Below are 12,027 nucleotides of genomic sequence, written 5' to 3' on the forward strand. Positions count from 1 at the left end.
TTGGCTTTGGCCTGAATGCCGTCACCAGTTGCACTTTTGTGTCCACCTCCTTTTCTCCTCCTCACTAAACCAGTCCCATTAATAAGGCCCGTATTATCTGTCGTCACTACAGCCCAGTCCATGAAATGAATAGTCGGGGTCTTCATTGCTCTCTGCTGTCTGACTAGAAGAGCTCATAATGGCTTCATTAAGGCAGAAGTTTCATTTGGTTGACAATGGCTTAATGGCCCATGTGCAGTCTGTTGGCAGCAGGGAACGGGCTACCGGAGGAGCGGAGCTTTTTGATGAGCGTTTTCATTCGGGGGTCAGCCAGGGTCATCGGAGTGTCAGCCACAAGTGAACAAATGTGTAATTGATGTTGGGACGCCCCCGGTGTCCCCTCCCCCTCCCCCCCGGGAAGCTCCCTCAGCAGCCCCCTCCCTCCGCTCATCACACAGGACGACACAGAGTCAAGAATGAAAAGGCTAAAAGAGACAAACGATATCTCGGAAGGAGGATACGCTTCAATTTTGGCCCCTTTTCTCCTGCCAGCGATGTTTCATTTTCTCCCCGCTGGTGTAATTGCTCTCCCCACATGTCGGGAAGCTGGCATCCGATGCAGAGGAGGGGGCGCAGGAGATGTCTCCCTTTGTTTCCCAATTTGCACGGATGCTACCAGAGAATGGCAGATATGCTGCGGGACGCATGCCACGGTTTTCATAAGGTGGCACCGTGGAGAGTTTGGATTTGGCTGCTCGCTCACTCAAGAGTACTGACAGGAGTACGTCGTCGTGTATTTACAATTAGTAGGATTGCTTTAACATAACCACACTGTCGACAAGCACTTCTGCTCTCAGACTGTTTCCACAAAGTACAGGTTGAAGTTTGATGCCGTGCTACTTGACATGAGTTCCTTCAAAAATTAACTTGTTGATTTGTTAACTTCCAACTTGTCAATACTTGTTTCGCCTGTTGAGTAGCCGGCCTGCACTCCTGACAGCTTAAACTCTGCAGAGCTTCAAACAAATGGCTAAAGACTTATTTGCAAAAGCCTGTGACCTTTAACTGTTTTCCTCCTAAATGGTTTTTACCAGCCTTGTTTGTCTTTCACCTTTACCAGTTTTTTTTAGGCTTTTATATCTCAATCCCCCACTCGTCACACTTTGAGATTAATTCCAAATTTTAGGTGCATTACGAACAAAATGTATTTTTATAAATCACCCTCCACAATTGCAAGCATTATTCAGCCTTAAAGTGTTTATGTAGCTTTAATTATTTAGTTAGCTTCAGCACTACAATTAGTCATAAATGGAATCGTATCAGAATTTTTCTTTATAAACTCCAAGTTGCAATGAAGAAAATACATACCACCCCTTTTTTTAAAAGGGGATTCGTTCGAGCTTTGACTAATGGATAGTTCAAAGGAGATACAGAACAATTGGCACGAATGCTAAACTGGGAAGCTTAATTTTGTCGTCAGCTATTGAAGGTTTAGATCAGGGGTCTCAAACTCAGATCCTGGAGGGCCGCAGCCCTGCATGTTCTCCATGTCTCCCTTCTTTAACACACCTGAAAGTCCTGATGGGTCATCACCACGTTCAGCACAAAGCCACATAAACAAGCCGCTCATTGCAATCAGCCAAGTTGAAGCAGGGAAACGTGGAAAACATTCAGGGCTCAGGATCTGAGTTTGACACTGAAATGTAAAACCACTAGTTGGATGTCTTGTTGTGAAAACCTGCCTCATTCGTGTTTTTTCTTAATCTGCCTGCAGACCTCCGAGTGATTGTTTGATATGCTTGTGCTTCCTCAGGTGGAGAAACCATCAAGAACATCAAAGAGCAGTCTCGCGCCCACGTGGAGCTGCAGAGAAACCCGCCGCCCAACACCGACCCCAACGTGCGCATCTTCTCCATCCGAGGAACCCCGCAGCAGTTGGAGAAGGCCCGCCAGCTGATCGATGAGAGGATTGGGGTAGGTGGTCTGGCTGCGACCCTCCTCCTCCTCCTCCTCCTCCTCCTCCTCCTCCTCCTTCCTCCGTCTCCCCGCCCCAAACTGCTATTGTCTAGCCTGATATTCATGAGCGCACATGTCAATGCAGGGTGTTGCTGGGGTGAGCCAGGCCGCCATGGTCCTGGTGGCCGGCAGGATGTCACCAGAGGTTAAACATGAAGAATCCATCAAATGGACTTAATGGAGTGCATCAGCGCTCGGCCCCGACCTCTGACCTTGCCTGTTGGCTCCTTTTTAAACACAAGTGTGGTCTCTCACTCGCCCTCTCTTCCCCTTTTCCCTTCTGCAGGGTCCAGGCATGGGGGGTAACAGCAGCTTCAACATGAATCCCTACAACCAAGGACCAACCACTCCTCCTCAACAGTAAGCGCCAGGATTTCTAGATTGATCTGTGCCACAGAGGCGATGAAGCTGAAGGTGATGGTTTTGCTTTCAGTGGGCAGCAGACCTTCATGCCTGGCGGGTGGGGGACAACCTTTCAGATCTGGCAACCTCAAGGACAGCAGGACCACAGTAAGTCCACGTGGCAACACGGTATGAAATGAAACTGTTTAAATATCAAAGATGTATTGATTGCTGTGCCTCCAAGGTCCTCGCCCAGGATGTGTAGGATTAAAAATCCAACCAAAAACAACTGGGAAATGGGGAAAATCCCACTTCCTCGTGTGTGAAAATACACATGAAACCAGGAACTGGGAAGTTGGAATGTACCAGGTAGACCCCAGATACCAATGTAACTTCAAGCTTTGTATAATAAATCACCTTTAACACAGACAGAAAGAGAAATTAACCAGATTTCATTCAAACGTGAAGTTGTCAAGTTAAAGACCGAAGTCTATAGAAGTTGACTTTTTTTTTCTTTTCTTTTTTAGACGCGTGTTTATTTGATTCCTCCCAACTGGGAAGTTTTCTTTCCCACTTCATACCTGCATGAATTTCCCTGTTCAACTTGAGAATGGTCATTTTTATTTCCCCAGATATTTCAAGTTGAAAAGAACCCGCAGCAGAGTTCAGTGCTGACGTGTTCATGTCATTTCTGTACTTTGTTTTCATACAACACTCAACTTATTAGACTTCATGAAATGATGTGATTCATTAAAACCAGGAGACGAACTCGTCCAATCAGTTCTGTGAGTAAAAACTGGTTAAGTTAAAAAAAATAGATAAAAGTAGCAGAACAAACACACTCAAAGTAGCATCCAAAAAAAAAAATGTAAAGATGCATTTAATCAGAAAACGCCTGTAAATCTGCAAAATGGATGTAAAACACTGACAAACATGAGGCCCGTGGGCCAAAACCGGCCTGCAAGAGGCTCCAATCCGGCCGCCAAACTACCGAGCAAATGGAACAAATGTGAAAGAAGTGGTTTTATTTATTTTTTAAAAACACATTTCTTGAGGGTTTTAGACATTTGAGATGTGATGCGGCCATGAAAGCTAACGAATTAGCATTTAGCCTCAAAGCCATGCTGTCAGGGGGAGTTTGTAAAAAAATACCCACAATGCAACATTTTATTGGACATTTCACTGTTTTTATCAGAAGTTTTCATTAAACTTGGCTTCATGTTGAGCTTGTGGTTATTTTAAATAGTGATTGTTTGGTTTTTGTGAAAATATAGGCGTATTCATCACGTGTACTCTGCAACACAACAAAGAAAAACTTTTAAAGATTAAATTTAAAGGTTATTGTGGCACTATTTTACTTCTCTGGTCCAAAGGAGATGAACTTGGTTGGAACTAAAATGAGTTTGACAACCGTTGATAGAAACGGTTAATTGGTCTTACTGAGCCGTTGGACAAGGGAGCAACTTTAGACTAACAAAGAAAAAATCCTAAATTAGTTTAAAATGACTCTTCTTGATGGTTGTCCAAGTATTTTATATATTTGTAATTTTCTAACTTTAGGCCGTCCTGGTGGCAAAAAGTGAAAATCTATACCAACGATTCCTGACTGAAGATCACTTGGTTTCTCTTTTTATACTTGCATGTCGTAATGGGAGACAAAGCATCTTGTACGTGTGTTTTATTATTGGAGCGCAGCAGGCGATGAGCCGCTCGCGTTCCCCGCTGCAAACCGCCGTCCTCCTGTCCGATAACCGTGGCGGCGTTATCTGCTTTCAGGTCACAATGGATCCCAGACGGGCCAGATGGACTGGGAGCAGTATTACAAAAAGTTAGGCAAGTGTCGCCGAAGAACAAAAGAATATTTATCCCCCGGCTCAGTCCTGCACTTCATTTAACCCTCGCTGGCATTCAGAGCAGATCATCTCGGAGCACCATTAAGAGCTGCTTGAGCATCGAGTGCTTTCAGGGAGTTGTTTTAGATCCGTTCTATAACGGACCTTTTCTATTGATGCATGAAGTTTTATTATAAAGACAGAATTTAAAAATGGGGTTTTTTTTAGTGGGTACCAGTAGTTTCGGGCCTTCGTTGCATTTTAATGAGTTGTGCTCAAAAGTTCATTAAATTCATCATGAGAACAAGAAGCAAACGGTTAATTTACACTGACCGTTAAAACCATGCACACATTCTGGGTCAAGACGAGGTTCAAAATAATGGATATATATAAATAAAATGTGTTTGAGACGTCTTGTGCCGTGTTTTTGAATAGTTCTTTCTCCAACAGGTCAACAGAACCAGGCCCAGAGTAATGCTCCCGAATACAACAAAGCCTGGGGTGAGTCTTCTTACCCCCATATAGAAATAAAAACAACCAAACTGAAGCCTCATGAGTATTAATCCAGTTTTGACTTTTTAAACCTTCAAAGTCTCTCTACATCTGTTGCTTCCCGGAGAAATGGATTATAAAATAAATCCGTTGCTCTTTTTCTTCTCCTTCCTGACGCCTCCCCAGGCCAGAATCCTGGTCCTGGATCTCAGCAGACCTCCAATCCCGACTACAACGCCTGGGTTGACTTCTACAGACAGCCGATGGCCTTCTTCAACCAGGGCGCTCAGCAGACACAAGCCCCGGGCCTTCAGGTGAGAATCACACTGTCTGCTGCCTCCGTACGCGTCCCACACGCCTCACCTCAAATTACCACAAACAAGAAGACAAAAAACTTTCTGGCCTTTCGCCGTTTTTTTTTTTGTTTTTTTTTTAATTGAAACCATGTTTTGTAGTCGTGACGCCTCAAAGGCAGTTTGAAACTATTATTACTGGTACAGACAACACCGGTAAAATTTACTAGCAATTCTGTCAGTTTGAGCTACAAGTTGTTCTACAAGCGAAATGAGAAATGAAGAAAAGCCAAAGAATCTTTAAGTGATGAATATTTAATGTAATAACGCCATTAATATATAACCATCAACGATAACGAGCTTTAGTTATGCTGCAACAGCAGAAAGCCAAAACCCAGTGGGGAAGGTGGAGGTGTGTGTCGTCATGGCAACCTGATGCTTGTGATCATGGAATTCTAACACTGCCGTCATTACTGAGGTCTGGATTCATAAAGACATCACCCCTCCCAATCTCTTTGCACTCTGTCGTCATGGAAACATGCCGCCTCCCTCGTCGTGCGCGTGTCGTGAAAAGGTGACGTTAACCTCATCGTGCTCGTTGGCGGGACATGACGTTACCCTTGTCATGTGCGTCGTCGTGGAAACGTGACGCAACCGTGTTGCATTGCTGTCACGGAATATGTGTTACGAGCTTGTTGTCGCGCTCGGTCGTCATGGAAACGTAACGCTGCCATGTCACGCTCGGTCGTCATGGAAACGGGACGCTGCCATGTCACGCTCGGTCGTCATGGAAACGTGACTCCTCCCATATTTCCCTGTGGGTCTGGGAGATTCCTTTTCCCCGCCTTGTTCTTAACTGAATCATGATGAAGAGAAGTGGGTTGTTGCTGGAGGAAAGAGGAGTGAAGGAGTGAAAAAGGAGTGAAGGAGTGAAAAAGGAGTGAAGGAGTAAAGGAATGTTTTTGCTCTGCAGGATCATTAGAGGCGTCGCCCCGACAGTCACAGACTTGAATCACTGAGGATGAAAACAACCCTTCTGACGGAGGGCTGCTCTAGATTTACAACGCCTTGAAGACTTTTTTTCTTAGTGAGAAACACTAGCTGTAGAATGACTTATATGATAAAGTAATATTTCTAAAAAAGAGAAAATCAGGAAACATTTATTTGTTACTAAATGCTTATGTACACTGTTATTTTGGATAGACAGTATCTGGGATCCCTTTTTGGACTTGAGATAGAGCTGCTTTGTTTTTGGGGTTTTTTTTCTATATTTTCCTGTTCTGACTCAGATTGTAATCGCCAAAACGAACCCGAGAGTTGTAACATTTCAAAAGGCAATATGATCTATTTTTTCTAGTTCTGTCGAAATGAAACCATGATTATGCGCTTGGCAGTCTTGAATAGCGACTTGTTGTTTTTTTGTTGTTTTTCTTGTCACATGTCGTTAAGATGTTTAAACAAAAAACTTGTTTTGTTTTTTTTGTTCGTTTTTTCCTTTTACATAATTCAGTGAAATGAAACTGTGATGTTTTGTTACAGGAAATGTATTTTTTTTTTTTTTCTTTTCTTTGTTACAAGGTTTAAAAATACCAGATTCACTTCAGCCAGTGGCGATAGTTTCTAATTTAATTCCTCTTTGTGCATTGTATGCTGTTTTTCATTGTCATTTTATTGTGCTCTGGTTTAAAAATGAAAAGGTGCAATATCTTATTTCACTTTTGAAAACAAAGATGGGTTCTCTAATATTTTTAACTTGTAGTTTTAAAGCTGATATATTTTTTTTTTTTCCAATGAGAATGTCATGGATAATTTATTACAGTGATCTGATATGATAGGATTTAGGGGGATGTTGCAACTAGCTTTGTTTTGCCTTTGCTACCTTGTAAAACTATGTATATATGCTCATATTTGACTGTTAATTTAAAATAATGTTTCATATATATATATAAATACACTTATATGAAAAGTTTTCCCGCGATCGGAAAATTGTCCCTCTTTTTTTTTTTTTTTCCTGTTTTCATACTGAAACTGTTCAAAGATTGTGAATGTGTGATTTGAAATTTGATGTTGCATCTTATGAAGAAAAAAACAAACAAATGGTAGAGATTTATTTTTTCTTCTTTCTACGCGTTTTGTGTATTTTTTTTTTTGTGTGTGTGTGCGTGCGTGAGAAAAAAAAACTATTCAAGACTGCTAAGCTTCTGTAATTCGTACCTGTGTAATAATTAATGTAGTATTTTTATGTTTTAAAGTATTATGATCGACACCAGAGAAGAAAAATGAAAAAAAGGAAAAAAAATAGAGTTAATGGTCTTATTTGGTACCTCCCAGTTCTCCGACGCCCCTCCCCCTCTCGAGTCCTCCGGACCGCCAAGGGGGGGCGCCGGACTCAGTCCAATGCTAATACCCTTTTAAATTAATTTTTTTTTTTTTTTTAAATTTCTTTGTGTGATCTAATATAAATGCTATGAATGATGCATCATTATGGAAAATGATTCTGGTATTAACGTCATTTCTTAATGAAAAGGGATATAATTTGAAGATGTCTAATTATGGTGTTTGTTCTTTTCTCTCTCTCTCCTCCCTTCTGTGTACAGTTAACCTTGTATTAAAAACATCCAGACTACCTTGATTGTGTACTGTTAAGCTGATTTTCTGTTGGATGGAATCTTATTAGAAACAACTTGGATGTCTTTTGTTGTACTCTGATAAAAAAAAAAAAAAAAAAAAAAAAAAAGTGAGTTTGAAGTTTTTCCCCAGAGCTTCTATTTGTGTGTGTGTGTGTGTGTGTGTGTGTGTATAAATACTAACAGATGATACATAGTGGATTATTTAGGCCAAATGTGTGTTTTTGATGTTTTATAAGCAGAAAGTTTATATTTTCTATAGTCTATTGCCAGTTCTCAAATTCCCAATAAATTTTCCGCAAGCCTCACTTGTGGTTCGAGTTCTACTCTGGTTAAGTTTTTAATGTTAAGTGCAACACGTTTTCACACTCGACACACTTTATGAGCCACAGCGTTCAAATGAAAGCATGAAAATATATATATAGATGGAGAGATGTGCTGCTGTGTGAAGACTATTTTGAGTCGGGACAGGTTTAAATGCTTTTATTCCCACTTAATTTACACAATTAATGCATTTAACTTAAAACGAACACGCCAAGTTATGTTAAACTGACTTTATTTCAATAACAAACTGAAGTATTGATAATGACTTATAGGGGAAAAAGCCACTCTAATGATGTGTAATCTGTTGTTGGACGTTTTAATACTTTAAAAGCCATAAAGTTACATTACAGGACAATTATCTCTTGAAAAGTTGCATAAAACAATTTTCTAGTTCATCTAAACGCTCATTTCCACCACTACTAAACCAGTTTAAATGTTATTTACTCGTTACACCTACTTCATGCATGTTTAACGAGGAAACGAACCCACTTCGTCCTGTAGTTTGTTTAAAACTTCACATTTTAACGATGAATCCATTCATCAGGAGCACAAAGTTGAATTAGACACTTGATTAAAGCGAATTGAGTCAAAAATAAAGTTTTGATACCATTACAAGATACAAAAGCCACGTTTTCCCCACATATATTAGTGTTTTGTTCAGTTTAGAAGAAATCAAGGATGTTTTTTAAATGTTAAACATTTCTACACTTTAAATCGTTAAAATTAAAATATACATTCTCTTGAAGCGCAAAACTGATAAATCACACGTTGGACCATTTGTAGTTTAAGAAAATTACTTAAATCGGCTTCAGCTCACTTCAGAGTTTACTGAAACATTTTGAAATGTTATTCATCAGGAGAAAATCATCTCGTCGAAGTTTTTATACTTTATCAGGCACATTGACTTAAAGACGTTTCCTTGAAAACCCTTGAATTAGAGTTTTACCGACAAAAATCCCTCCTGTCTCAATAATCGACCCAATATTCTGGTCTTATTGTCTTTTATCTCTGGTTTATTTAAAATAAACAAGTCGGTGGAAAAGTTTCCTCTTCCACACTGAAATCTGTAAATTGAAGATTTTGAAAGTGAAAAGTTAAATATTTCTGTACTTCAGAACTTTAAAGTTCCACCATCACGTGATGAATCCCACATTTCACCTCTTCGAGTTTAAAATACGTTAAAAAGAACTTAAGTCGTCGTTCAGTTTCACCTGAAAACAAGAAGAGTTGGTTTCAAAAAGTTCAGGGAATATGATTCTTCATCCCTGTAGAGAAACTCTAAGTATCTCTAACTTATCATTCTGTCTCCCCTCCTCTCTTCTGCTCTCTCTATCACTCAATCTCTACTTCTCTACCTCTCTTTACCTCTCTTCCTCTCTTCCTCTCTCTAGCTCTACCATTTCCTTTATCAGTCTCAATATATCGCTCTGTAGCTCTTTATCTCTATTCATCCCTCTATCTTCATCAGACTAATATGTTGAGTTTTTAAGATCTTTTCATTTAAAGTTGCTGATTTGGTGAAACTTTGTAAAAACTTAAAAAAAACCACGAACATTTTAACGAAATGATTTGAGCTTAAAAGTCACGAAAAATCCCCAAAACGTTCTTAGATTACAGGATATTGATTTTGAGAGCCGAAGAATCTCGACCCTCTTCCTCCTCCTCTTCATCTTTCTGCTCTTCATCCTCTTCTACCTCTTCATCTTCCTGCTCTTCCCTCCCTGTCTTCCTGCTCCTGCTCTTCCTCCTCCTCTTCATCTTCCTGCTCTTCGTCCTCTTCTTCCTCCCGTCTTCCTGCTCCTCCTCCTCCTCTTCAGCTTCCTGCTCTTCTTCGTTCTACTCCTCCTGCTCTTCGTCTTTTTCTTCTTCCTCCTCGTACTCCTTATCGTGCTCCTCTTCCTCCTTTAGCCCCCCCCCGCCCCCCAGCAGGAGGCCTCTGCCTGCAGACCTGTGGCCTCCGTTCCGTTCCGTTCCGTTCCGTTCAGGCCTGAGCTTTGATGCTGCAGCTGTTTTCTAATGCAGCTCCTAGGTTTTGGTCCTGCTGCTGACAGGTTTTCCCCGAGGAAGAGGAGGAGGAGGAAGAGTGACTGCAGCAAACTAGACATTGTACTTCTAGAAATCTCATTTATCCATTTCCCTTATTAACTATTTCATCAACACAAAGAAAAGATCGTAAAAATCATGTGACGGATACTAAATCACACCTTTACAGGCTGAAACATGTGAAAGTGTTTAACATTTCTATTAACTGCATTTAAATTATTACCTTTGCTTGATTGTTCCCCAAAGTTAATATTGATCATCTGAGTAATTTGATGTTTGATTTGTATTTGAGGTCCATTTAGTTTTTTCATCTAAAGTCCATTTGATATTTTACAGAGAAATTATAAACTATATAAATAAATAATCCTCTTCAACACAACCACCTGCAAGGAGACAGAAGTCCTCACGTTATACTAAAAATAAAAAAATTTCCCCAAGATTTTAATAATAAAAAACTTCCTACCGTTTTCAGCTCATGTCTTTAATTTTCAAACTTTTATTTGTAAAAGATATTTCCAATAATTTGACTTCATATATATATGTATATATATATATATGTATGTATCCTTATAGTCTTCAGAAATTAAAGTATCTATGCTGTTGAGAACCATTTGTGTTCTACACTGCATGTGAAATATATTTAGCGATTTATTTCAATTAAAAGCTGAATATTCTTCCTTTTTATTTTATTTTGGAGGCTAATATTCTATTTTTTTCTTTAATTCTGCTCAAGAAATAATGTTGACAACTCCTCATATTTGTCAATAACTTTGTTTTACAGCAGAGCGATGATGAAGGAATATTATTTTCTTTAGAACATTTATTTTTTGTGTTTCTTAGTAAATTGCACAAATTCTGCATTATTCTTGGGAATGAGATTATGAACATAAATAATCCACTGGCTTCAGCTTCTGAACATTTTGTACATTTTTATTTTCTGTGTTGATCTATGAACATTTTTTAAAATACCTTTCAATTTTGTCGATATTAACATAAAAAAGAAGAAACTCTGCGTCCCGTCGGAACTTCTCTCATTATTTTTCTAACTTTTCTTCAGAACCAGTTTTTTTCTCATGATTCCTGCAGAAATGTTCTAAGATCGAATGTTCTTTCTCTTCTCTGCACCGGAAAAGTGATTTTAAACCCATTTTGTGCTCATTATTAAAATTGCGGGTCATTTTGAATCTATTGGTGTGAATTCAGCTCCACATGCTCCTCCACCTCCTGCAGCAGGTGCCCCGACCACGGCCCCCCCACCCCCACCCCCACCCCCACCCGCCACCCCCATCCATCCATCCACCCCGGCCGTCCTGGGGAGGAGGGACTGCACCTCCTCTCACCTTTGCAACAGATAAGCCGATCTCCAGTATCCTGCACACTGTGGCAGCCACCTTAATCTGTTTTTAATGACACCGCGGAGCTCGAGCGGCGCTGCGCGTCCCTGGAGACCGCGCGCCGCTGCGTCCCCGCTGCGCGCACCGACCGGCCGCAGCAGCAGCCCCCTTGCAAAAGTGTGTGTTTTCCTTTTTCCTGCGACAGGCCTTTAAAAGACGACTTAAACATTTTTTTTTATATCTGTATTCTTTATTTATTTGCAGGATTTATCACTTTATCGCCTTTTCGTCACAACGCAGCAAAAATAAAACAAAAAAGCGACGCTCTCTTTAGGGGAAGAAAAAAACCCTGAAGAAGTAATCCCCTGCTTTGAATAAATGCGCACTTATTTATTCATTTAAATGTTTGCATCTGTTCTAAATACATGTCTTCTCTCCTGATGAGCGTAAAACTCTCCCATTTACCCGCAAACAAACGCTTTTCTTTGATAGGTTTCCCACCGGCTCTTTGAAATCCAACAATTACCGCAGTCTTTGTGCAATAATTGTCAATCATCCACATTAAATTGATAAGCTTTAAATGGACAGAATAAAAGCTTAAATTGTTTTACAATGGAACAGCCTAAGCAGGATGATTTGCTATTGCTGACATGCCCGCGGCTTTACCAGCCCCGCATAATGCCATAGGTTAATGCATAAATAAGCAAATCAAATCCATGCGTTACCCCAATTCAATTCATTTAAT

At 40.1% G+C, this 12,027-nt stretch overlaps 1 protein-coding gene across 4 annotated transcripts in view; it reads left to right on the forward strand.

The window, feature by feature from the left end:
• fubp3 (far upstream element (FUSE) binding protein 3) overlaps positions 1–7,664 on the forward strand; it is a gene marked incomplete at its 5' end in the record, with an annotated part of 33,098 nt that extends 25,434 nt beyond the window's left edge. For 3 of the 4 annotated variants that reach the window (XM_080476662.1, XM_080476664.1, XM_080476665.1), the window contains 7 exons: positions 1,793–1,953; positions 2,282–2,355; positions 2,429–2,505; positions 4,114–4,170; positions 4,620–4,670; positions 4,848–4,975; positions 5,928–7,664. In XM_080476662.1, the coding sequence (XP_080332788.1) occupies positions 1,793–1,953; positions 2,282–2,355; positions 2,429–2,505; positions 4,114–4,170; positions 4,620–4,670; positions 4,848–4,975; positions 5,928–5,936 (557 nt within the window). In that variant the 3' untranslated portion in view covers positions 5,937–7,664. The remainder of the gene's footprint in view (positions 1–1,792; positions 1,954–2,281; positions 2,356–2,428; positions 2,506–4,113; positions 4,171–4,619; positions 4,671–4,847; positions 4,976–5,927) is intronic. The other variant, XM_080476663.1, reaches the window with a different exon arrangement.
• Positions 7,665–12,027: the final 4,363 nt, after the last annotated feature.

This window comes from Lipophrys pholis (assembly GCF_963383615.2).
Source record: "Lipophrys pholis genome assembly, chromosome: 12".
Taxonomy (NCBI): domain Eukaryota; kingdom Metazoa; phylum Chordata; class Actinopteri; order Blenniiformes; family Blenniidae; genus Lipophrys; species Lipophrys pholis.